Source organism: Thalassophryne amazonica, chromosome 22 (assembly GCF_902500255.1).
Source record: "Thalassophryne amazonica chromosome 22, fThaAma1.1, whole genome shotgun sequence".
NCBI lineage: Eukaryota > Metazoa > Chordata > Actinopteri > Batrachoidiformes > Batrachoididae > Thalassophryne > Thalassophryne amazonica.
The window spans coordinates 203119-225935 of record NC_047124.1 but is presented as its reverse complement, the minus strand read 5'-3'; the positions used below and the strand labels follow the sequence as shown (position 1 = coordinate 225935).

Sequence of the window (22817 nt, the reverse complement as noted above, 5' to 3'; positions counted from 1 at the left end):
AATGTAAATGGAAGAAGTTCAGATCCACCAGGACTCTTTCTAGAGCTGACCACCCCTCTAAACTGAGCGATCAGGGGAGAAGGACCTTAGTCAGGGAGGTGACCAAGAACCTGATGGCCACTCTTTCAGAGCTCCAGCATTCCTCTGTGGAGAGAGGAGAACCTTCCAGAAGGACAACCATCTCTGCAGCAATCCACCAATCAGGCATGTATGGTAGAGCGTTGGGTTTCAGATCAGAGGATCTTTGGTTCAGAACCCAGCCAGACTGGAAAAAGATCCTTAATCCCTTAGTTGCTCCCAGTGTGTAGTCAGCGCCTTGCAAGGCAGCACCATATCTGAGTGTGAGTGTGTTTGTGTGAATGGGTGAATGTGAGGCATTATTGTAAGGTGTGTTAAACTTCTGATGCAGGTGGAAACGTGCTATATAAATGGATCATTTACCATTTAAAGTGGCCAGACGGAAGGCACTTCTTAGTAAAAGGCACATGGCAGCCGACCTGGAGTTTGTCAAAAGACACCTGAAGGACTCTTAGACCAGGAGAAACAAAATTCTCTGGTCTGATGAGAAAAAGATTGAACTCTTTGGCGTCATGTTTGGAGGAAACTAGGCACCATCCCTACAGTGAAGCATGGTGGTGGCAGCATCATGCTGAGGGGATGTTTTTCAGCAGCAGGAACTGGGAGACTAGTCAGGATTGAGGGAAAGATGAATGCAGCAATGTACAGAGACATCCTGGATGAAAACCTGCTCCAGAGCGCTCTTGACCTCAGACTGGGGCGACGGTTCATCTTTCAGCAGGACAATGATCCTAAGCACACAGCCAAGATATCAAAGGAGTGTCTTCAGGACAACTCTGTGAATGTCCTTGAGTGGCCCAGCCAGAGCCCAGACCTGAATCTGACTAAACATCTCTGGAGAGATCTGAAAATGTCTGTGCACCGACGCTCCCCATCCAACCTGATGGAGCTTGAGGTGCTGCAAAGAGGAATGGACCAAACTGCCCAAAGATAGGTGCATCATATTCAAGAAGAGTTGAGGATGGAAATGCTGCCAAAGGTGCATCAACTAAGTATTGAACAAAGGTTGTAAATACTTATGTACATGTAATTTCTTAGTTTAGTTTTACCAAATGAGCAAAAATTAAAAAACTTTTTTCATTTTGTCATTATGGGGTGTTTGGAATACAATTTTGAAGGGGGGAAAAATTAATTTACTGCATTTTGGAACAAGCCTGTAACATAAAAAAATGTGGAAAAAGAGAAGCGCTGCAAATAATTTCACTCTCGTCACTCATCTTCAACCACTTATCTGGGATCAGTTCACAGGCGCAACAGCTCCAGCAGGGGACCCCAAACTTCTGTTTCCTGGGCCACATTAACCACTGCGGGATACTGAGGCATTCTCAGGCTAGTGTGAAGATATAATCTCTCCACCTAGTCCTGGGTCTTCCCCCGGGTCAAGTGTCAAGGGGCCTTTAGCCTTTCCAGATGCACTGGAACTGAAAAGCTAATCTGCACATGTAAAAGTTGGCTTCTCTCTTATCACTTAGCTGACTTAATGTTCGTGGATGCTAATTTGTGTAATAATGTTTTTCAAGTTATCTGAAAAGCTAATCTGCTCATGAAAAATGTTGGATTTACTAAGTAGCTGTTAACTGAGCTGTGCCCAAAACTGTGTTGGATGTGTAACAGTTATGACAACAAATATGTAGAACAGACCTTGATTAAATTATCAAAAATAATATGAACTGGGAAAAATTGAATTTTATATTATTGTGTCTTCAAAATTAAGTAATTCGGAACAATGAAAATGTTACAATAAGTATGAAACTGATATAGCTTTAAAAACAGCTAACTACGAATTGTGCTTCAGTACTTCTGCTTTGTAGAAGCTTTATGAACACTAGACTTGTTTCTCACCTGTTTTCCTCTATTTTCCATCATGCACACAGCAAAAACAGATACTCTGTTGCCTATGCTGCCCAGAAGTCTTGGCTGCTCAATGCAACGGTAGAGGACAACATTACTTTTGGCAGCCCTTTCAACAAACAGAGGTAAAACCCAGCTGCACTCAATCCCAACCAAACCACTCACTTTTCTCATTCTTTATAAACTTTGGCTTCTTTTGCTGTTTTCTCACCTTCAAGTGGAAAGTTCAATATATCATAGTATGTTTGTGGGAATGTAGAGCAGGTAGCCCAGGGGGTATGGGGTTGGCTTCCTAACAGTTCAAGTATTGCTCCTTATCTGAGACTCCCTAACAGCTTTGTTTGATACAAAGTCATTCCAGCAGTACCCAAGGATCTTCCAAAGAGAGCTAGTCATTTGCTTGGGTCACTGCTAGTAGTCGTATATAGAGTAAGACCGGCTTCACTAAACACCTCTGTCCAGTAACCGCATGACTCCGTAATCCCTTGTTAGGCATTACGCGATCTCAAAGGTGGCAGGCAAGAATGTCACAGCTGAAATAGTCAGCTGAGGGTAAGAGCATAAGGAATGCTTGGTGTTGTTTTCCAAACAAAGACAATTATGGAAAGAACTTTGGGTTGCTTTTCCAAATGTTACCAAAGCCAAATGGTTCGACCTGCAAATTCGTTTCTGCAGAACTTCCTGGACCAATGAGTGTGATAACCTGCCAGACGACCAGTGGTGCAAACTGTTTGCTGTTGGTTCTTTTTAAGACCTTTTACGATCTTTACGCTACAGCATCTTCTTACAGATGTTTTGCCACTCATCTAGGGATATATTTAGTTTCTTTAGTATGTATTCTACCATTTCAATGGGATTCTTGGCTTTCACGCTGAACTTCATTCCCTTGTTTTTTTTCTTCTTCTGCTTTGTTTTACTGATACAATATTATAGAATCTATCAAAAGTGTGAAACTGTTCTTTTGTGTTTTTCAGGTACAAAGCAGTGATTGATGCCTGCTCTCTGCAGCCAGATATCGACCTGCTGCCTTTTGGAGACCAAACTGAGATCGGAGAGAGGGTGTGTACATCAGTTTCATGAAATATTCCATTTCTACTGACTGGACAATAATTGGTAAGCAGTGGCTCTTGATTTCCTTATGTTACTGTTGCTCAGGGCATCAACCTGAGTGGAGGTCAACGCCAGAGAATTTGCGTGGCTCGAGCTCTCTACCAGAACACCAACATTGTCTTTTTGGTGAGTGGAACTCCAACCCATTACATTACACCCATTAACACTAAAGAAGAGTTTCTGTACTTATTGCTACAAATTGTTTGTGAAAACATTTCAGAAATACATTAAATGCGTATTATTCCACAAAGGCACATTGTGAACGCTACTTTTAAGTATCCGACATGTTGTGTAATATAACACATAGTGCACTTAGATCATTTGGATGAGGACATGTCTTTTTCTTACCAACAGCGGTGCTGTCATGTTTATCTTTCCAAGTTAGTTGCGTAATTTCCTTTTGCGATTCCAAGATTTACATGGCTTTCAAGCAAACCACTTTTTTTTTTTTATAAATGTACTATCTTTTAGGTCTAAAATATGTTAGATAGAAAAATTCTGCATTCCTTCCACTACATGTATTATTACAGAGATATTTTCTTTAGCAACAGGATCTCATGATTTCATCTGGATCTGTTTGTAGGTTTTGCAGGATTACTTTTAAATAAATACATGTTTTCTCTGGACACCAAAGAATAAAAAGGCTCAAATGGGCTATCCTTGATTTAACTGCTGTTTGCCAGCACTTAATTTAAATCTAGAGGGAGTGGAGAAGACAATCAACAATACTTGAGACAGTGGCTCGCCATCCCTCCTACCTATAGAGCAGCGGGGCTCTACATCAGATCTGGCCTGATCAGACCTGAATGGGACCTGGCCTGATGCAGCTCCCATTCTCATCTGTGGTGGAGGAGTTCAAGGTAGCCAAGTGCAAGTTGGCGATGATGATCAGAGACTCCAGAGATGAGCCGGTCAGTTATACTGGGGAAACAACAAGGACAGGCTGCAAGTGGGCAGCAGACACTGCTTTAAGGCAGGCGGAAAGCTCTTCGAAGTTGAGAGACATCATCTGCAATCTTTGCATTGGGTGACAAGAGCTAGGAACTTCCCTTTTCCACCAGTGGGACAATATAAGTGTGGAGGAGAGGAGGGAAGTGGTCCAGCCAGAAGTGCAACAGCAGGTGAAAGAAGTATGGAAGGAGAAGGCCGTTAAACTAACAACCCATGGAGCTTGGACCAAATGTGATCTCCCAAGAATAAGAGTATCATGGGATGAATTCTGGAGGGTGGACAAATTCCCCATAAGCTTCCTTCTGAGGTCAGTGTATGACACACGCTTATCTCTGGTACACCTGGCGAGGTGGGGCCTGATGGAAGATCGGTTGGTTATGTGTAGGCTGTGTGCGAAGAAAGGCACACTGTCTCACATTTCAGGGGTGGTACAGATGGCAGCACGACAAGGTGTTAATGGTGATCACGTGGACCAGGCCAGGAAAAGACCACTGCAACCACACAAGACGCAAATGCCACCGCCGCAGTCCAACTGGGCAGGGGAACAGTCAACAACCACAAGGAGAACCAGAACCAACGTCCTCCAGTAGGCACAAGGGTGGAAGATGAGGGTGGACTTGCAAAGGAAGTTGAATTTCCTGCGTCGAGTGAGTCCAATGCACGATTTGAAGCGTCTGTGTCAGATGTAACATCTTTACTTTTGCCGCTATATTTAACATATTTTACTGGTGCTGTGATGTTCCGTCACATGCCCAACACCAGAGCAAGAGACAGCCAGGCAGGAAGGATCTAAGAAAATGTATCTAATATGGAAAAAAAATTTGGACAGATGTGTCAACTGTTTGCTGCCTATGTCCATAAAACTGCCAAGCTACGAGACAGGGCAGATCTGCTGGTTAAAGTAATTGGCCTTGATGCAGACACGGAAACGCCAAACCTGAAGAGTGTAATGAAACAGTTTGCCGACCACCTAGCCAAGATTCAAGACTACCGCCATGCCCAGGTGGAACTACTGGAATCAAAAGTTGTAGAGTCATTAAAAGTCTATGGAGCTATAGAGAAATCTAACTGAATCAAATTTCCCCCTGTCATCCTTGTGGAGCTGGCTGTCACCTGGGAAAAAGGCTATGAGGAGGCCCACAAGAGGAAAATATCAAGAACTCATCCAAGAATGCAAAGAGAAAAGGTGGCAAACATGTTATCAGTGTCCCATAGAAGTGGGGTGTAGCGGGTTCCCAGTGCAATCGGTGTGGATGGGGCTCACTGCCTTTGGAATATCAGGGAACAAGTGGAAGACAGCTTTGTGCAGGGTTGGGGAGGCATGAAAAAGAACCTCTTGTTGGCTCTGGTATAAGAGGGAGGAGGAAGGCTGGAGGGCTGGAGTTGATGGGCAGTGATGTCGAAATTAAGGGTTGAAACACAGAATAAAAGTTTGACACCGCATTACGACATGATGCGTGAACATGGAGTGACTGCTTCTGTGGCATCCTTGAATGTGTTATCAAGTAACAGTAAAGTTTGTCTGTTTATTATCATACATCAGGTTGTAACTATTCAGGTACTGTCTGTAATATTATCAGTGGGCAGGAAGAAAGTAATGGCTACAGCAATCTGATATTTGACCCCAGTGACCTTGACCTTTACCCAAATGATTGACTTCTGGCAGAACGTTTCAGGGCATTTCTGGAATTACCCATTTCCCATGTTTGGTCCAAACTGGAGTGGAAATCAAATCCCTTGACACCGACTTTTGCCCAAATTAATTTATTTTAATGCTATTTTTGAGGCCAACCATCATTGACATACCAAGTTTGGTAGATATACGCAAAAGATTCTGGGAAGAGTAGGCCAACAAACAGGCAGGTAGTCTTGACCTTGACCCCAGTGATTGACCTTTGGCAAAAAAAAAGGTAATTTTGTTAGAAATGGTCAATTCCAGAATCCATTTCCATATGTTTGCCAAGTTTGGTGTAAATCTGAGTGTGTGTGTGTGTGTGTGTGCATGTGTGTGTGTGTATGTGTGTGTGTGTGTGTGTGTGTGTGTATGGGGGGGGTCAATTTTGACCTTTGATCCCAGTGACCTCGACCACAAGAATTCACTTTTTTTGTCCAGTTATAGTACAAATTCCATATGCTTGCCACTTTGGGTGCAAATTAAAATGAAAAATGTAAAGTTTGACTTTTGACCCCAATAACTAACCTTTGATCAATTTCATGTGGGCAATGTTTGTCAAAACAAACCCTTTAAGGGCAATTCTGGGATCAGCTTGCACAGACACAATACATTTGGTAGAAAATTGGCCCCAAACACCTTAGGGGAGTAGTGGAACAATCCCCCCCCCCCCCCCCCCCAAAAAAATCTCAAATTATGGTCCATCCGTTTTCTGAACCCACTTATTTCAGTTAAAGGTCACTGCTGGATGGAAAGTATTGGAGCTTATCCCAGTGTTCATTGGGTGAGAGGCAGGGTACATCCTCAACAGTCCACCAGTCTACTGCAGGGATAAAAGTATAGTACGCATGAATTGTGAATCATTTCTGGACATTTTTTAACATTGTGAAGGTTAGCTTAATCGGCCACCTTTTTCTTTATTTTTGGTTTTCTTGTGCACCTGCTTTTTGACCCTTATTTCTTGTATGTGTTCTTGCTTTCTTTCACTGCCTGTTTGACTCCTGTGCAGGACGATCCATTCTCGGCACTGGACATCCACCTCAGCGATCATCTAATGCAGGAAGGAATCCTCAAGTTCCTGCAGGATGACAAGCGGACTATTGTGCTCGTCACACATAAACTGCAGTACCTGATCCATGCTGACTGGGTGAGAATGCCAAAGTGTGACCAGAACAACTCTCAAAGCAAAAAAAAAAAAACAGTCAGGTGGAACAAATAGTCCACAGGCACCAAATCAATTTTAACGTAATCGTGCCACTTTAGATACCCAAACATCACTTACAACCCAGCTGCACTATACCACGAGTGAGCTATGGTGGTCATCCCAGGGTGGCAGATTATAGCCAGGTAGGGGTCAGTGAAGGATTAAACAGGGATCAAGCTTTTAACACCCTCCAGCCATACTGACAACTATGCCACATTCTTTGTCTGATCATAGAGAAACCCTAACTCAAAAAGGTATAGTTAAGACTAAGTATGATTTAATGTACTGGGACAACAATGGGGACAAAGGTCAAAAGTTAAGGTTGCTCTGCTTTAATGAAAAAACAGGCAAATTATTGGTTGAGCTAATATGGTTTCAAAAAGGAATAGTTTGCACTGTCTGTGATGCCTAGTTACTATGATATGGGGTAATATATCATATGCCATAGAATCCAATGGCCGTTGACCTTGTTTGATCATTACATTGAAGACCAAGCATACATTAATCCCATTAGCGCAACCAGTGATTTGTATCACTTTAACAACTTTAACTCTTGACTACTGTACAAAGTGAAAGCGACTTTTGACACCATTTTTCTGTTTTTTGCTCCATAACTCCATATCATTCAGTCAAATATACTCCAAACTATATCCTTTTGGAATCATTGTGATCACACTAATAATGTGGTATTACTGGAGGATTTTGAAATTTGCCACCTTCAGATGGCTATCATACATTTTTGTGTAGGTCATGGCATACTGAGGCTGGATTGTAAGGGTTGTATGGGCACCTTAAGTGGTTCTGAAACTCTGTTTGGCTCATGGACTAAAAGAGTGTTTGAATATTTATTGAATTATTTGACTCTTGTTGGAGCTTTTGCACTGTGTGTGTTTTCTTTTTGCATTATGTCCAGATCATTGCAATGAAAGATGGTTCCGTGCTGAGAGAAGGAACTCTGAAGGACATACAGACCCATGATATTGAACTTTATGATCACTGGAAAACCTTGATGAACAGACAGGATCAGGAACTTGAAAAGGCAGGTTACATGGCTTTTTATTTTATTTATTTTTTTTTTATTCGAGGTCTTAGAGTCTCCTCAAAATCTGGTAGCTGCCACTGTACAGTTGTTTGGCCATTATTCTACTTATTTGACGCTACAGGTTTGACCATGTGAGTCAGTTTAATGACAGATCTTTATCACAATATGTTTATGATGTGATACGTGTATGCAGGATATACAGCAGGACAGTCAAACAACTCTTGAGAGGAAGACGCTGAGGAGAGCCTTCTACTCCAGAGAGGCCAAGAACCAGATGGACGATGAGGATGAAGGTTGCTGTCCAAAGTCTCAGCTGTTCTACAAACGTTAGGGCCCCTTCACACATAGTACAAATAAGTACAATTCAGGGCGACTCACGGTGAAACAGCTCGTATGAGCGAACCACGAAAACATTGCGCCGATGGACGGTGTGCACAATCCTGGTGTGACGCTTCATGCACGCGACAGTGTCTTTCAAGCAGGAACACACTGCAAGCAGCTGCACCACATCATGCCGCTGATGTGGAGAACAATTAAATAAAAACCAGCTGTATAATTAGTGAATATCACTGGGTTGATATAAATAATACATAAAAGGGGATGCAATACAGAACCTCGTGGTTAAAAAACCCTGGTTAAATAAAACATGTCACTCACAGGATCCGAACTCATAAACTCTGATTAACAGACAAAAACATTACCACTACGCTACCATTGCTGGCCTGTAATCAGTGCAGAAAAATGCCTGAACTCAACAACGACATGGACGAGGTGCGCTGTGTCGGGCCACTGCAACCCGACACAAAGGCAAAAGATGTTTTATATATTTCCACGTGAGGACAGCAGGCAGAGACACGCAACTCATGGAGGAATGTTGTCAGTACATGTCCTTCCAAACACAGAACGTGTTCTCAAGCTGGGATGTCCCAGAGCAGAGATCTTTACAGCCGCGGCTATGAGCGGACACGCTCCCCCTTCCGTTCAGCGGCCAGACCAACGTGTCCCTCTCTGTGTTATGTGGTCATTCATTTTTGTTATTTATTATGTAATTGTGTATGTAGGTATTGTCATAATCATTTATGTAACTGTCCTGGTGGTGGTTTCTGTGTTTGTAATGTGTGCACTGAGCTTCCATCCAGCTGTCAGTGTGCTGTGATCAGCTGACAGGCCCCTCCCTGTGCTGTGTGGGATCAGACCTTGCTATCCGGCCCCCATGTGATCAGATCTGTACATACATACAACCCCTGGCAAAAATTATGGAATCACCGGCCTCGGAGGATGTTCATTCAGTTGTTTACTTTTGTAGAAAAAAAGCAGATCACAGACATGACACAAAACTAAAGTCATTTCAAATGGCAACTTTCTGGCTTTAAGAAACACTATAAGAAATCAGGGAAAAAAATTGTGGCAGTCAGTAACGGTTACTTTTTTAGACCAAGCAGAGGGAAAAAAATATGGACTCACTCAATTCTGAGGAAAAAATTATGGAATCATGAAAAACAAAAGAACACTCCAACACATCACTAGTATTTTGTTGCACCACCTCTGGCTTTATAACAGCTTGCAGTCTCTGAGGCATGGACTTAATGAGTGACAAACAGTACTCTTCATCAATCTGGCTCCAACTTTCTCTGATTGCTGTTGCCAGATCAGCTTTGCAGGTTGGAGCCTTGTCATGGACCATTTTCTTCAACTTCCACCAAAGATTTTCAATTGGATTAATATCCGGACTATTTGCAGGCCATGACATTGACCCTGTGTGTCTTTTTGCAAGGAATGTTTTCACAGTTTTTGCTCTATGGCAAGATGCATTATCATCTTGAAAAATGATTTCATCGTAATATCAACTAAGTAATTCAGATTTTTACAGGTTCCTCCAAATGTGTCATCATCTACATTAAACTTTGCCTAGAAATAAGGATATTTTTGAAACTCCAGTACTTAGAATTTTTATTAAGGCATATTGCACAGACTCAAATTTTAAACTAATCTCAAAATTATATAAGGACATACAGGCAGCCAAGGATTTAAATACATCATATATTAAACAAAAATGGGAAAGGGAATCAAAGGTGGTGATTTCTGATGTTACTTGGTCTAAATATTGTGCATTTTAATGGAAAATATCCAGCTCTAATGTTTGGAGATGTTTTGGTTGGAAAAGCTTGTGTAGATATTTTATCACTCCAGCACAAACCAAATATCATTCAAGCTCCTCCAATTGTTGGAGAAACTGCGGAGCCCAAAGTGCAAAACACTTCCATTTGTTTTGGTCATGTCCACTGGTCAATAGCTTTTGGATTTGTATTCATTCTGAAATGGAAAAAATTCTGGGTCTGAAGTTCCCTTTTAATTGGGACAAACTTCTTTTTGGACTTTTACATTCAGTGGACACAGACAAAGAAACCAGATGTCTATATGGCATGTGAAGTACGGCAGCCCGTAAAGCAATCACCAAAAAGTGGATGAGCTCCCACGCTCCATCTTTAGAGGACTGGCACAGGATTGTTTACGGACTATTCACAATGGAACGAATTACATTTTCCAGGAGATTACAATCGGACAAATTCAAAGAGGTTTGGAGCAAATGGAGGAGTTACATTTCTGCCAGGCATCCTGAATTTGTATGACACTCTGTATACTCATTTTTAATTGAATGTTGTTTTTTTTAAGTACACCCCTGCATGTTCTTTGCTCTATGTTCTAAAATGTCTTTGTGTGTGTGTATCTCTGTAAAAATATTTCGTTAAACTTTAAAAAAAATAAATTAAAAAAAAGAAAAAAAGAAAAATGATTTCATCATCCCCAAACATCCTTTCAATTGATGGGATAAGAAAAGTGTCCAAAATATCAACGTAAACTTGTGCATTTATTGATGATGTAATGACAGCCATCTTGCTTTAAGTTTTCTGTCTTGACGCTTTGATGTCTTCCTTGGTCTACCAGTATGTTTGCCTTTAACAACCTTCCCATGTTGTTTGTATTTGGTCCAGAGTTTAGACACAGCTGACTGTGAACAACCAACATCTTTTGCAACATTGCGTGATGATTTACCCTCTTTTAAGAGTTTAATAATCCTCTCCTTTGTTTCAATTGACATCTCTCGTGTTGGAGCCATGATTCATGTCAGTCCACTTGGTGCAACAGCTCTCCAAGGTGTGATCACTCCTTTTTAGATGCAGACTAACGTGCAGATCTGATTTGATGCAGGTGTTAGTTTTGGGGATGAAAATTTACAGGGTGATTCCATAATTTATTCCTCAGAATTGAGTGAGTCCATATTTTTTTCCCTCTGCTTGGTCTAAAAAAGTAACTGTTACTGACTGCCACAATTTGTTTTCTTGATTTCTTATAGTGTTTCTTAAAGCCAGAAAGTTGCCATTTGAAATGACTTTAGTTTTGTTTCATGTCTGTGATCTGCTTTTTTTCTACAAAATTAAACAACTGAATGAACATCCTCCGAGGCCGGTGATTCCATAATTTTTGCCAGGGGTTGTATAAGCATTTTATGCAAGTGTGCTCCCCCCCAACCCCAGCACACCAGATGTGTTTAAGCTGGGGGGGGGGGGGGGGGGGGGGGCGACACACGTGTGATACACATGCATCATATGTGTGGCCTTTTGAAACTCCACAGTCATGGGGCACTTAGTCAAATTTCACATCCAGCTCGACAGTGATTGTCTCCTGACTATTTTTGTGATGAATGGCAACATATTTTTTAACTGCCAAACGAGCGGTGTTAGATGTTCGTGTGTGTCAGCTGGAATTTGACCGGCACCTGCCGCGAGAGGGTTTGATGGGCTCGCACAGCGCACACTTTGTCTTTCAGTTGCTGATGTGTGCACATAATTGTAGCAACAGGTGTACGAGGCATTGGAAGCAGCTACGATTTTACACGTTTTGCACAAGGTTCCTGCTTCATGCGCACTTCATGCGCAATTCGAACAAATTCGCACTGTGTGCGAAGGGGTCCTTATCAATGTAGACTTTAGTTTTACCTTTTTCCATCTCAATTCATGCAGTGCAATGACTGAAAGTTTAAATACAATACAGTGTTAAAATACCCAGTGCTAGGCACAGATAACCAAAAAATGAACTTCGATAACAGATAATCAGATAACTGAAAAGTTATCTTCGATAAAGATAAAACAATAAACCACCCAAAAATGTATCGGAAGTTACAGATAACCGATAACAGATAAATTCCAGTATTATCTCTTGCACATTTACAACTACTAGTAAAACAAATTTAATAGCTTCTAATAATATTAAAAATAACAACAAACCCAAACAATAAGACCACACTTTTTTCTTTCAACAGTCTGCCCCTGCTGGTAGCTCTTGTTTATTACAGCCCTCCCAGTACAGAGGCACCCTAAAAGTAGCCATAAAGCCAGCTCTCTATCAATTACAAAGCTCCAGTCATGCAGAGGTCTTGAAAATAAAGTCATATTGAGTTATGGTGTTCATTTATAAATAACATTAATACCGATAGAATAACTCCATTAATGTGAATTCTGTCATTTGTACAAAGTTAAAATATAACATATATCTTTTAATGTTGAATAATGCACTAATTCTGAGGTTTTGTAACAAAGAGACAGATCGCAAAGGATTCTGGGTAAAGGTGCCTCTCCTAAACACCGATTGGTTCAGTCAGTCATTATGTAAACCAACACATTAATGTGATGTCTGTCGTGTGTTGGTGTTTAAATGTGCTTTTGTAAAATATTCCATTTTTTTTTAATTTGTAAAAACAGGCATTTTTACGGAGCCATGGAAGTGTCATCGCAAAATGTTTTGCATGTGGAGAGAATGTGCGCAAACATGCGCACATTCTCTCCATATTCTCTCTTTACAACATTCATTTGATGTTGTAAAACGTGCTTTACAGTGTGCGAGATGATTTTTCATGCAGGAATTTTTTGGACCAAGTTTCAGATTAATCATGCTTCCTGCATCGTGTAGTGTTCATGGAGTATCAAGCTGCTTTCAGCATCTGACGACCACCTCCTGATCGCCGATCGTATGGTCGAATGAGAATCAAACCTGTTTGATATATTATTGTGGTCGGCCGTCGTGAGGTTATCCTGCTGCTGAAAGCTACAAGCAGCATCCAACCGTTCGCACTGTGCCTGTGCAAACACTGCAGAGCTGTCTTGTAATAATGTTATTATTATTATTATTATTATTATTATTATTATGCAGTTGTTTTGTTTTTAAACTTCATTTGTAAAAAAAAAAGCCATTTGCAAAGCAAAAATTTGATTTGACAATCATCTGACATAATAAATAGAACACTGCCATCTACTGGTCCCCAGACACTGCTATGAACACTACTGGCCAGTAGATGCTAGATGGCAGTAGAGGCCTTCAAAACAAATTCTAGATAATCCCTGTCTGCTCACATTTAAAATGCGTGGAATTTAACAAACGCAATTAAAAAAATCAACGTCTATAAACGCAGAGAATATATTCAAGAGAGTTTTAGGCACTAGAATTTAATGCTGTTGTCCGTGGAGCCTGAACAGAGTGTCTGAAATGCATTTGTCCTGTCGTGACAACATCATCCTACCCAAAATGCACTGCGGGGCAGAGCATGTGTTCACAAAACCTTAGAAATTAGCACATTACTTTAAAACTAAAACATATATCTGATATTTTTACTTTATGAAACTTCAGACATGACAGTAATTTTACATAACTTGTCCAAAATTAGTTTGGTTAAAATTTGAACCATAAGTTAAAAATGTGTGCCTCTAGATGACTTGGGTCATATTGCCAGCATATCGGTATGGTGTTAAAGGAAATGTTTTTTTTTTCTTTTTGGGTCTGTTTTTCCTTTGTCTGCAGAGGATTGAGATGCTTTTTATACAAGCAGTTCTCTTCTGTTTGCAAAGGTTATAACTGTGCATCTGTTCCAAAACTTTTAACAGGTGGTTGCTGAACTAATTTTAAAAATGCTTGTCACTGTTCAGCTTTGTTTATCGGTTTAAAAGTTATCGGACAAAAATTAATCGGAAGATAATTGGTCCAATAATGGTTTTTAAAGTTATCTAAAAAGATAATCTGATGCTGAAAACATTATCTTCGATAATCATCTGTTATCGGATTATCGGAAGTGTGCCCACCACTGAAAATACCCTCGGCCATATGTGTGTTGTCTTCTTTATAATTTGCAGTAGTTTCTTTGGTATCCCAGTGCAAACTATTTATTTATGTATGTATATAAACAATAGATTTTTTTTATTTACATTCATTGTTAAGATCCTATTGTCTCATGTACAATTTATACATGTTCAATCAAGCAACTCTATTTGTCAAGTGATAATTTCACAAGGACCACAATGGAAATAAGTGTTTATGCTTTATTGTGTTACCAGTGTATCATTGATCACCTCTGTATGTTTATATTGGTCTAGCAGAATAACGTCAGTCAGTCATAAACAATATTTTATTTATGTTTTAACCAGGGCTGGATCCAGAGTGAAAATCTGACAAATGCATTTTTGCCCAGTGATAAAATAAAAATCATACGCGTCTTGTTATTCAATAATCTTCATTCTTTTATTCGTGTGCAACATACACTGTCACACTTCTTAAATATATTTATTATACTTCAAGCATTTCCTTACAGGCATTATTGGCATGAATGTCTTTCCATATATCTGAGCTGAGCTCTTGTAGCTGCTGTGCTGCACGTAATTCGTAAAGAAATACAGCATGTCTCATTTTGGGAAGAAAAAACGTTTTAGTCGATTGTAGTTTCTTGTCTGTATTACAACGTTTGTAAGAGGTATCATTTATTTAAAGTGGCAATTCATTTTGAAGTTATTAATTCCGACCGGACTCTGTCTCGGCAGAGAGCTGGGCAGCGTTTTGAGCTGTGCCAATGGAACAGAGGACGATAATCGTTTTTTGACTGCAACAAGACAAGAGTCCCTGTTAGTGACTTTAAGCCACACAAAAGTGACTCACGGTATTTTAATGGCTTTGAGAGGGGTTAAGAAGCAGACTTACCACTTCTGAAGAGCAGTGAATCAAAGAACCAACAAGCTAGTGGATCGAAGCATTGCTTCAATGGTTCATGCTTCAAAGTGGAGTTGCGCTGCAGGAATGGTTGATTACAGACCCGCTGCAGACCGAACCTTGAATATCCGACTTTATTTGTACATCCGTACGACTCTGAAACTCAGAAAAATCCATATAATTTACGGACAGACTGTATAGGTTGACATGTACGGTCGGAAAACCACCGAAAATGTAATTTCAGTCATCCTAGAATGCCTTTCAAACACACTATTGTCTGAAAACTATTTATAAACCACTCACCATTTCTTGCTGAAATAAGCGCCCAATTTTCCTTGCACAACTTTTTTCTTGGATGCCATGGTCATCGACTCGACTGGACTGACACTATGTTTGTTTGATCCAGTTTGAATTTTCCTGTGTACACCTGCGTGGTGCATTGTGGGATCAAATCAAAAGCTGTGTTCACCGCGGGGACACGTTCGGCACCATTCGGGATTGTTCGAGATTTTTTTTTTTTCTACCGATGACGAACGATGCGTAAAAAAAATGTGACCAATGCAACTGCATCGGTCCAAACCAGTCTGGATCCGGGCCTGTTTTAACAGCATCTGCAGGAGGGCGTGCATGTGCGTATATATGAACTTCTTAAAAGACCAGATGTTAGCTTTGACCCTGTGTGATGCATGTGCACGCCGACATCTACAAGATGTTTTGTACATCATTCCAAAGGTAATTATGTTACAAAAACAGCATTTTAAGTTTTAGAAGTGTTTATTTGTTGCTAGCTTTTACGTAATATATGACAAAGACGTTATATTTACAAAGAAATGAAGCAGAGTTAGCAGCTAGCTAGACCAGCCAATGACATCACCACACTAACGTCTGTGAGGTGTAAAAAATGGATTTGCGTGATTCATAGCATAAAAATAGGAACAGAATGTGACTTAACTTTAACCTCTTAAAATAGGTTAAAGGCCCGGTCCCACTGGCGTTTAGGAAGATTTGCGTATGAATTGTGCACAAAATTGGTTTCTATTCGTTAAACATCCGCAATATTCTTGAAACATGCTTGCATGAGTCGGCTGACACCTGCACACATCGGCAATTATCCGCAGAGGCACGTTTTTCCATTGCCAGGATTTTTGAGCTGCACTCAATTTTGGTTGCGATTGATATCCGCCTTACATACGCAATACATAATCTATGCGCTGTTTATCCGCTGTTATCTGCTGATATCCGCAACTGACGGGTTTTGCGGCTTAGCAGCGGACTGGGACAGTGTGTAAAATGGATATATAGCGTGCCTATCATGTCCACACCAAGAGCTAAAAGTAATTTTAGCGAATGCATACAGATTGGCCACGAATAAAGCATTTGTATTACGTCTGCTTTGCATCTGATTTGCGAACAATTTGCAAATGCATAACAAACACTTCACGTAAACCCAAAGTACTATATAAATGTGGCGGAAATCGACATATTTGCCAGTCATTGCCAGTACAGCTGTGGAGAAGTACAGATGTAGTTATGGATCCCCAAAGACGTAGTGTGAGAGTTGCTGCCATTCAACAACATATCAATCAACTTGTCCAAGTCCAGGAACGACTTGTTGTGTGGGCCACTGAAGAGGAGGTACTGCTGGCCCACCACCACCAGTCGGCGCCCTGCTTGGAGTGCGGGCTTCAAGCATGAGAGGGCGCCGGAGCCATTGGAAGTGACAGCTGTCACTTGTCAACCACACCAGCTGTCTCTCATCAACCACCACATAAGAAGCGGATTACAACTCCACCTCCTCGCCGAGAAATCATCTACCACTAGAGGTAATCTTCTCTGCTGTATTCTCTGAGTGTTTTTCAAATTGTGTTCTGTGTGCAGCCGTATACCTGTAAAGTCTGTTGGAGATTGGATTGGCGGATAGTGAGAAGACGACGGTCTTCGTCTCTCACTCCATCCAGAAGAGGGACAAACAGGAGCTGCACGAGTGATAACGTATCTGGAGGTGGAGGTTTTCCCTCCCGGAGGAATTGTGTGTAAAGGTTGCTGGGTGTGAGGACTCACACTCACCGTCATCTGTTTCTTGTCTGCCAGCAGTACCAGGGCCGACAACGGAGGACAGAGACCACCTGGGGACTCAGGACTTGGCAGCTCCGGTGTTCTTCAGGCCGTTGGTGGTGGAAGCGGTGTGGGCCCCGCTCTTCGATCATCAGAGGTCTCCTATCTTCGAGCCTGCCCACAGTCCTCTTGTGTACAATTGGCATCCACTATTTTTCTGTCTGTATTCCGTTGTGTGCCTTCACAACATTAAATTGTTACTCCTTTTCTTATCCATTGTCCGTTCATTTGCGCCCCCTGTTGTGGGTCCGTGTTACGACACCTTCACAACAGGATTTCTCGGCCCTTCGTCATGGATCCCGAGGGGCGTCAACCACAGCTTGAACAGCCAATGGGAGAACAAGGAGCGCAGGCGTCAGCAGGAGGCGTGGTAAGTGATCTGCAGCAAATCCTTACCGCTTTCACTGCTCAGTTACATCTGGTAACCGAGCAAAATGCAATCCTCAATCGGAGGATGGAGGCTCTCACCGCCAGAGTGGAAGCACGCGAGTCGAGCGTCGCTGCAGTGTCTCCTCCTGCTGGCCCGGGGCCTAATACAGACGTTCCACTGGCCGTTCAACAACCCCCCCCACCGTCCCCTGAAGCTTACATAAGCCCTCCCGAACCGTACGGAGGCTGTGTTGAAACGTGCGCAGACTTCCTAATGCAGTGTTCGCTCGTTTTTGCACAGCGTCCGGTTATGTACGCATCAGACGCCACCCGGGTGGCTTATGTAATTAATCTGCTTCGAGGTGAGGCACGCGCTTGGGCTACAGCGCTCTGGGAACAGGATTCATGGCTTCTGACATCATACGCTGGGTTTATACGGGAATTCAAACAAGTGTTTGATCATCCCAACAGAGGCGAGACCGCCTCGACCGTGCTGCTGTTAATGAGACAGGGGCGTCGGAGCGCAGCTGATTACGCTGTCGACTTCCGCATCGCGGCTGCGAGGTCTGGCTGGAATGACGTTGCGCTCTGCGCTGCCTTCATAAGCGGACTGTCTCCAGTACTGAAGGAGCATTTACTGGCTAAGGACGAACCGCAGGATTTCGACGGGCTTGTCAATCTGGTTATACGCTTAGACAACCGCTTAAATGAACACCGTCGGGAGCAGGCCGGGGGGCGTGGCCGGGCACAAGCCATCCCTCTCTCTTCCGGGTCCGAAGGGGTGACGTCGTCCCCACGTTCCATTGCCAGAGGGCTCCGTGTGGCAACAGCTCCCCCTGCTGACGAAGCTATGGACACGAGCAGGGCCAAAGTGAGATCTGATGTCAGACAAAGGAGGCTGGCCCGCGGGGAGTGTTTTTACTGTGGCTCATGTGAGCACATGTTAAAAGACTGCCCCAAACGGTCAAACACCAACGCCCGTCCTTAGAAGCTGGGCCAAGGGTGGGCCATAACATGTACACGGGGAGACCCCGCAGATCAGCACGAATCCCAGTGATAATCCTGAGTGGGGATTTAACCCTTCACGCCCCAGCACTGGTGGACACGGGGTCCGAAGGGAATCTGTTGGATAGCAGATGGGCAAAGGAAGTAGGGCTCCCTCTAGTGGCTCTGCCTTCGCCTTTGAAGGTATGGGCACTAGATGGCACTCTACTCCCGTTAATCACACACCGGACACAGCCCGTGACTCTGGTTGTGTCTGGGAATCACAGGGAGGAGATCGTGTTTTACGTAACACCTTCTACCTCCCGAGTGATTTTGGGTTTTCCTTGGATGGTGAAACACAATCCCCGGATCAATTGGCCGTCTGGGGTAGTGGCGCAGTGGAGCGAAGCCTGCCACCGGGAGTGTTTAGGATCCTCGGTTCCACCCGGGATCACGGCTAAGGAGGAGGTTAAAGTCCCTCCCAATCTGACGGCGGTGCCTGAGGAGTACCATGATCTGAGCGCCTTGGGGCAACTGTTTGTTGTGATTTGGCGCTATATAAGAAAAAAGTTGATTGATTGATTGATTGATCTGGCTGATGTTTTCAGCAAAGATCTGGCACTCACTCTTCCCCCGCACCGACCGTACGATTGTGCCATTGATTTGATTCCGGACGTTGAGTACCCGTCCAGTAGACTGTACAACCTCTCACGTCCGGAACGCGAATCAATGGAGACCTACATCCAGGACTCCTTAGCCGCCGGATTGATCCGGAACTCCACCTCCCCGATGGGTGCGGGCTTCTTTTTTGTGGGTAAGAAAGACGGCGGACTCCGTCCATGCATCGATTACAGGGGGTTGAACAAGATCACGGTTCGCAATCGATACCCATTGCCCCTCTTGGATTCGGTGTTCACACCCCTGCATGGAGCTCAAATATTCACCAAACTTGATCTTAGGAATGCGTACCACCTGGTTCGGATCCGGAAGGGAGACGAATGGAAGACGGCATTATCACCCCGTTAGGTCATTTTGAGTACCTGGTCATGCCGTTTGGTCTCACCAACGCGCCCGCGACGTTCCAAGCATTAGTTAACGACATCTTGCGGGACTTCCTGCACCGGTTTGTCTTCGTATATCTGGATGATATACTCATCTTTTCTCCGGACCCTGAGACCCATGTCCAGCATGTACGTCAGGTCCTACAGCGGTTGTTAGAAAACCGGTTGTTTGTGAAGGGCGAGAAGTGTGAGTTTCACCGCACTTCTTTGTCCTTCCTGGGGTTTATCATCTCCTCCAACTCCGTCGCCCCGGATCCGGCCAAGGTTGCGGCGGTGAGGGATTGGCCCCAACCAAAAAGCCGTAGGAAGCTGCAACAGTTCCTCGGCTTTGCAAACTTCTACAGGAGGTTCATTAAGGGTTACAGTCAGGTTGTTAGCCCCCTGACTGCCCTGACCTCCACTAAGGTCCCCTTCACCTGGTCGGACCGGTGCGAGGCCGCGTTTAGGGAGTTGAAACGTCGGTTTTTGTCTGCGCCAGTTCTGGTGCAACCTGATCCTACTCGCCAGTTTGTAGTGGAGGTGGACACCTCAGACTCAGGGATAGGAGCCGTGCTGTCCCAGAGCGGGAGTCCGATAAGGTTCTCCATCCTTGTGCCTACTTTTCCCGCAGGTTGACCCCCGCTGAGCGGAATTATGACGTGGGCAATCGGGAACTCCTCGCGGTGAAGGAGGCTCTGGAAGAGTGGAGACACCTGTTGGAGGGAGCTGCGGAGCCTTTCACGGTTTTCACGGACCACCGGAACCTGGAGTACATCCGGACCGCCAAGCGGCTGAACCCCAGGCAAGCCCGCTGGTCCCTGTTCTTCGGACGCTTTAACTTCCGGATCACCTACCGCCCCGGGACTAGGAATCAACGGTCCGATGCACTGTCCCGGGTGCACAAAGAGGAGGCCAAGGCTGAGTTGTCGGACCCCATCGAAACCATCCTTCCCGAGTCCACTGTCGTGGCCACCCTCACCTGGGACGTGGAGGAAACCATCCGGGAGGCCCTGGCAAGGAACCCGGACCCGGGAGATGGTCCGAAGAACAAACTTTACGTCCCACCAGAGGCTAGGGCTGCCGTCTTGGACTTCTGCCACGGATCCAAGTTCTCCTGTCATCCCGGAGTGCGTAGGACCGTGGCAGTAGTCCAGCAGCGCTTCTGGTGGGCGTCACTGGAAGCCGACGTCCGGGACTACGTCCAGGCCTGTACCACCTGTGCCAGGGGCAAGGCGGACCATCACAAGACCAGGGGTCTCCTCCAACCCCTGCCTGTGCCTCATCGCCCCTGGTCCCACATCGGCCTGGACTTCGTCACGGGCCTCCCGCCGTCCCAGGGCAACACCGCCATACTGACGATAGTGGACCGGTTCTCCAAGGCGGCCCACTTCGTGGCCCTCCTGAAGCTCCCAACGGCCCAGGAGACAGCAGACCTCCTGGTCCACCACGTCGTGCGTCTGCATGAGATACCGTCGGACATCGTCTCGGATCGTGGTCCCCAGTTCTCCTCGCAGGTCTGGAGGAGTTTTTGTAAGGAGCTGGGGGCCACCGTACGTCTCTCGTCCGGGTATCACCCACAGACGAACGGCCAGGCAGAGTGGGCGAACCAGGACTTAGAACAGACCCTTCACTGTGTAACCTCCGCGCATCCGGCGGCCTGGAGTAACCATCTGGCCTGGATCGAGTACGCTCACAACAGCCAAGTGTCATCTGCCACCGGCCTCTCCCCTTTTGAAGCATGTCTGGGCTACCAGCCCCCTTTGTTCCCACTTGTGGAGGGAGAGGTCGGGGTACCCTCGGTCCAGGCCCACCTGCGGAGGTGCCGCCGGGTGTGGCGGACCGCCCATTCTGCCCTGTTGCGGGCAGGAGGTGTGGTTATCCACTAAGGACATCCCGCTCCAAGTGACATCCCAGAAACTGAAGGACCGTTTCATTAGACCATTCCCCATCACCAAGATCCTCAGTCCGGCCGCAGTGAAGCTGACACTCCCAGCTTCACTGCGGATCCACCCAGTTTTTCATGTCTCTAGACTCAAGCCATACCACGCCTCACCACTCTGCACCCCTGGACCCGAGCCACCTCCTGCCCGAATCATCGACGGGGAGCCGGCATGGACTGTTCGTCGGCTCCTGGACGTCCGTCGGATGGGCCGGGGTTTTCAGTACTTGGTGGACTGGGAGGGGTACGGACCCGAAGAACGCTCCTGGGTGAAGAGGAGGTTCATCCTGGACCCGGCCCTCCTGGTCGATTTCTACCGCCGACACCCGGACAAGCCTGGTCGGGCGCCAGGAGGCGCCCGTTGAGGGGGGGGTCCTGTTGTGTGGGCCGCTGAAGAGGAGGTACTGCTGGCCCACCACCACCAGTCGGCGCCCTGCTTGGAGTGCGGGCTTCAAGCATGAGAGGGCGCTGGAGCCATTGGAAGTGACAGCTGTCACTTGTCAACCACACCAGCTGTCTCTCATCAACCACCACATAAGAAGCGGATTACAACTCCACCTCCTCGCCGAGAAATCATCTACCACTAGAGGTAATCTTCTCTGCTGTATTCTCTGAGTGTTTTTCAAATTGTGTTCTGTGTGCAGCCGTATACCTGTAAAGTCTGTTGGAGATTGGATTGGCGGATAGTGAGAAGACGACGGTCTTCGTCTCTCACTCCATCCAGAAGAGGGACAAACAGGAGCTGCACGAGTGATAACGTATCTGGAGGTGGAGGTTTTCCCTCCCGGAGGAATTGTGTGTAAAGGTTGCTGGGTGTGAGGACTCACACTCACCGTCATCTGTTTCTTGTCTGCCAGCAGTACCAGGGCCGGCAACGGAGGACAGAGACCACCTGGGGACTCAGGACTTGGCGGCTCCGGTGTTCTTCAGGCCGTTGGTAGTGGAAGCGGTGTGGGCCCCGGCTCTTCGATCATCAGAGGTCTCCTATCTTCGAGCCTGCCCACAGTCCTCTTGTGTACAATTGGCATCCACTATTTTTCTGTCTGTATTCCGTTGTGTGCCTTCACAACATTAAATTGTTACTCCTTTTCTTATCCATTGTCCGTTCATTTGCGCCCCCTGTTGTGGGTCCGTGTTACGACACCTTCACAACACGACTTACAGGACCTCATCGACAGCAGCGGCTTCAGGGGGTGGGGTGGCAGACCTGGCCCTATCTGTTGCTAGAGGAGGTGGGGTGGGAGATGGAGCCCTCTCTTCTGCATCACCAGCAGCCTTCTGCCTCTTCCTCCCCTGCTTCTTTGATGTCAGTCGTGTAGACATGTCGCTGTGGTGTTGGTGTGAATAGTGGCCCAAGTGCGCTTCTTTTATGATTGCAATGCAGATGCCGCGCATAGGCAATACAACCGCTGTTTCCGCAACACGTGCGCAGT

The 22817-nt window shown here is 44.9% G+C and overlaps 1 protein-coding gene across 1 annotated transcript in view; it reads left to right on the top strand.

Annotated features, from left to right (window-relative positions):
• Positions 1-22817, top strand: part of abcc9 (ATP-binding cassette, sub-family C (CFTR/MRP), member 9) — a 268703-nt gene that overhangs the window by 118250 nt on the left and 127636 nt on the right. The window contains 6 exon segments of the mRNA XM_034163302.1: positions 1953-2054; positions 2904-2988; positions 3085-3165; positions 6672-6809; positions 7780-7905; positions 8102-8201. Coding sequence (XP_034019193.1) covers positions 1953-2054; positions 2904-2988; positions 3085-3165; positions 6672-6809; positions 7780-7905; positions 8102-8201 — 632 coding nt within the window.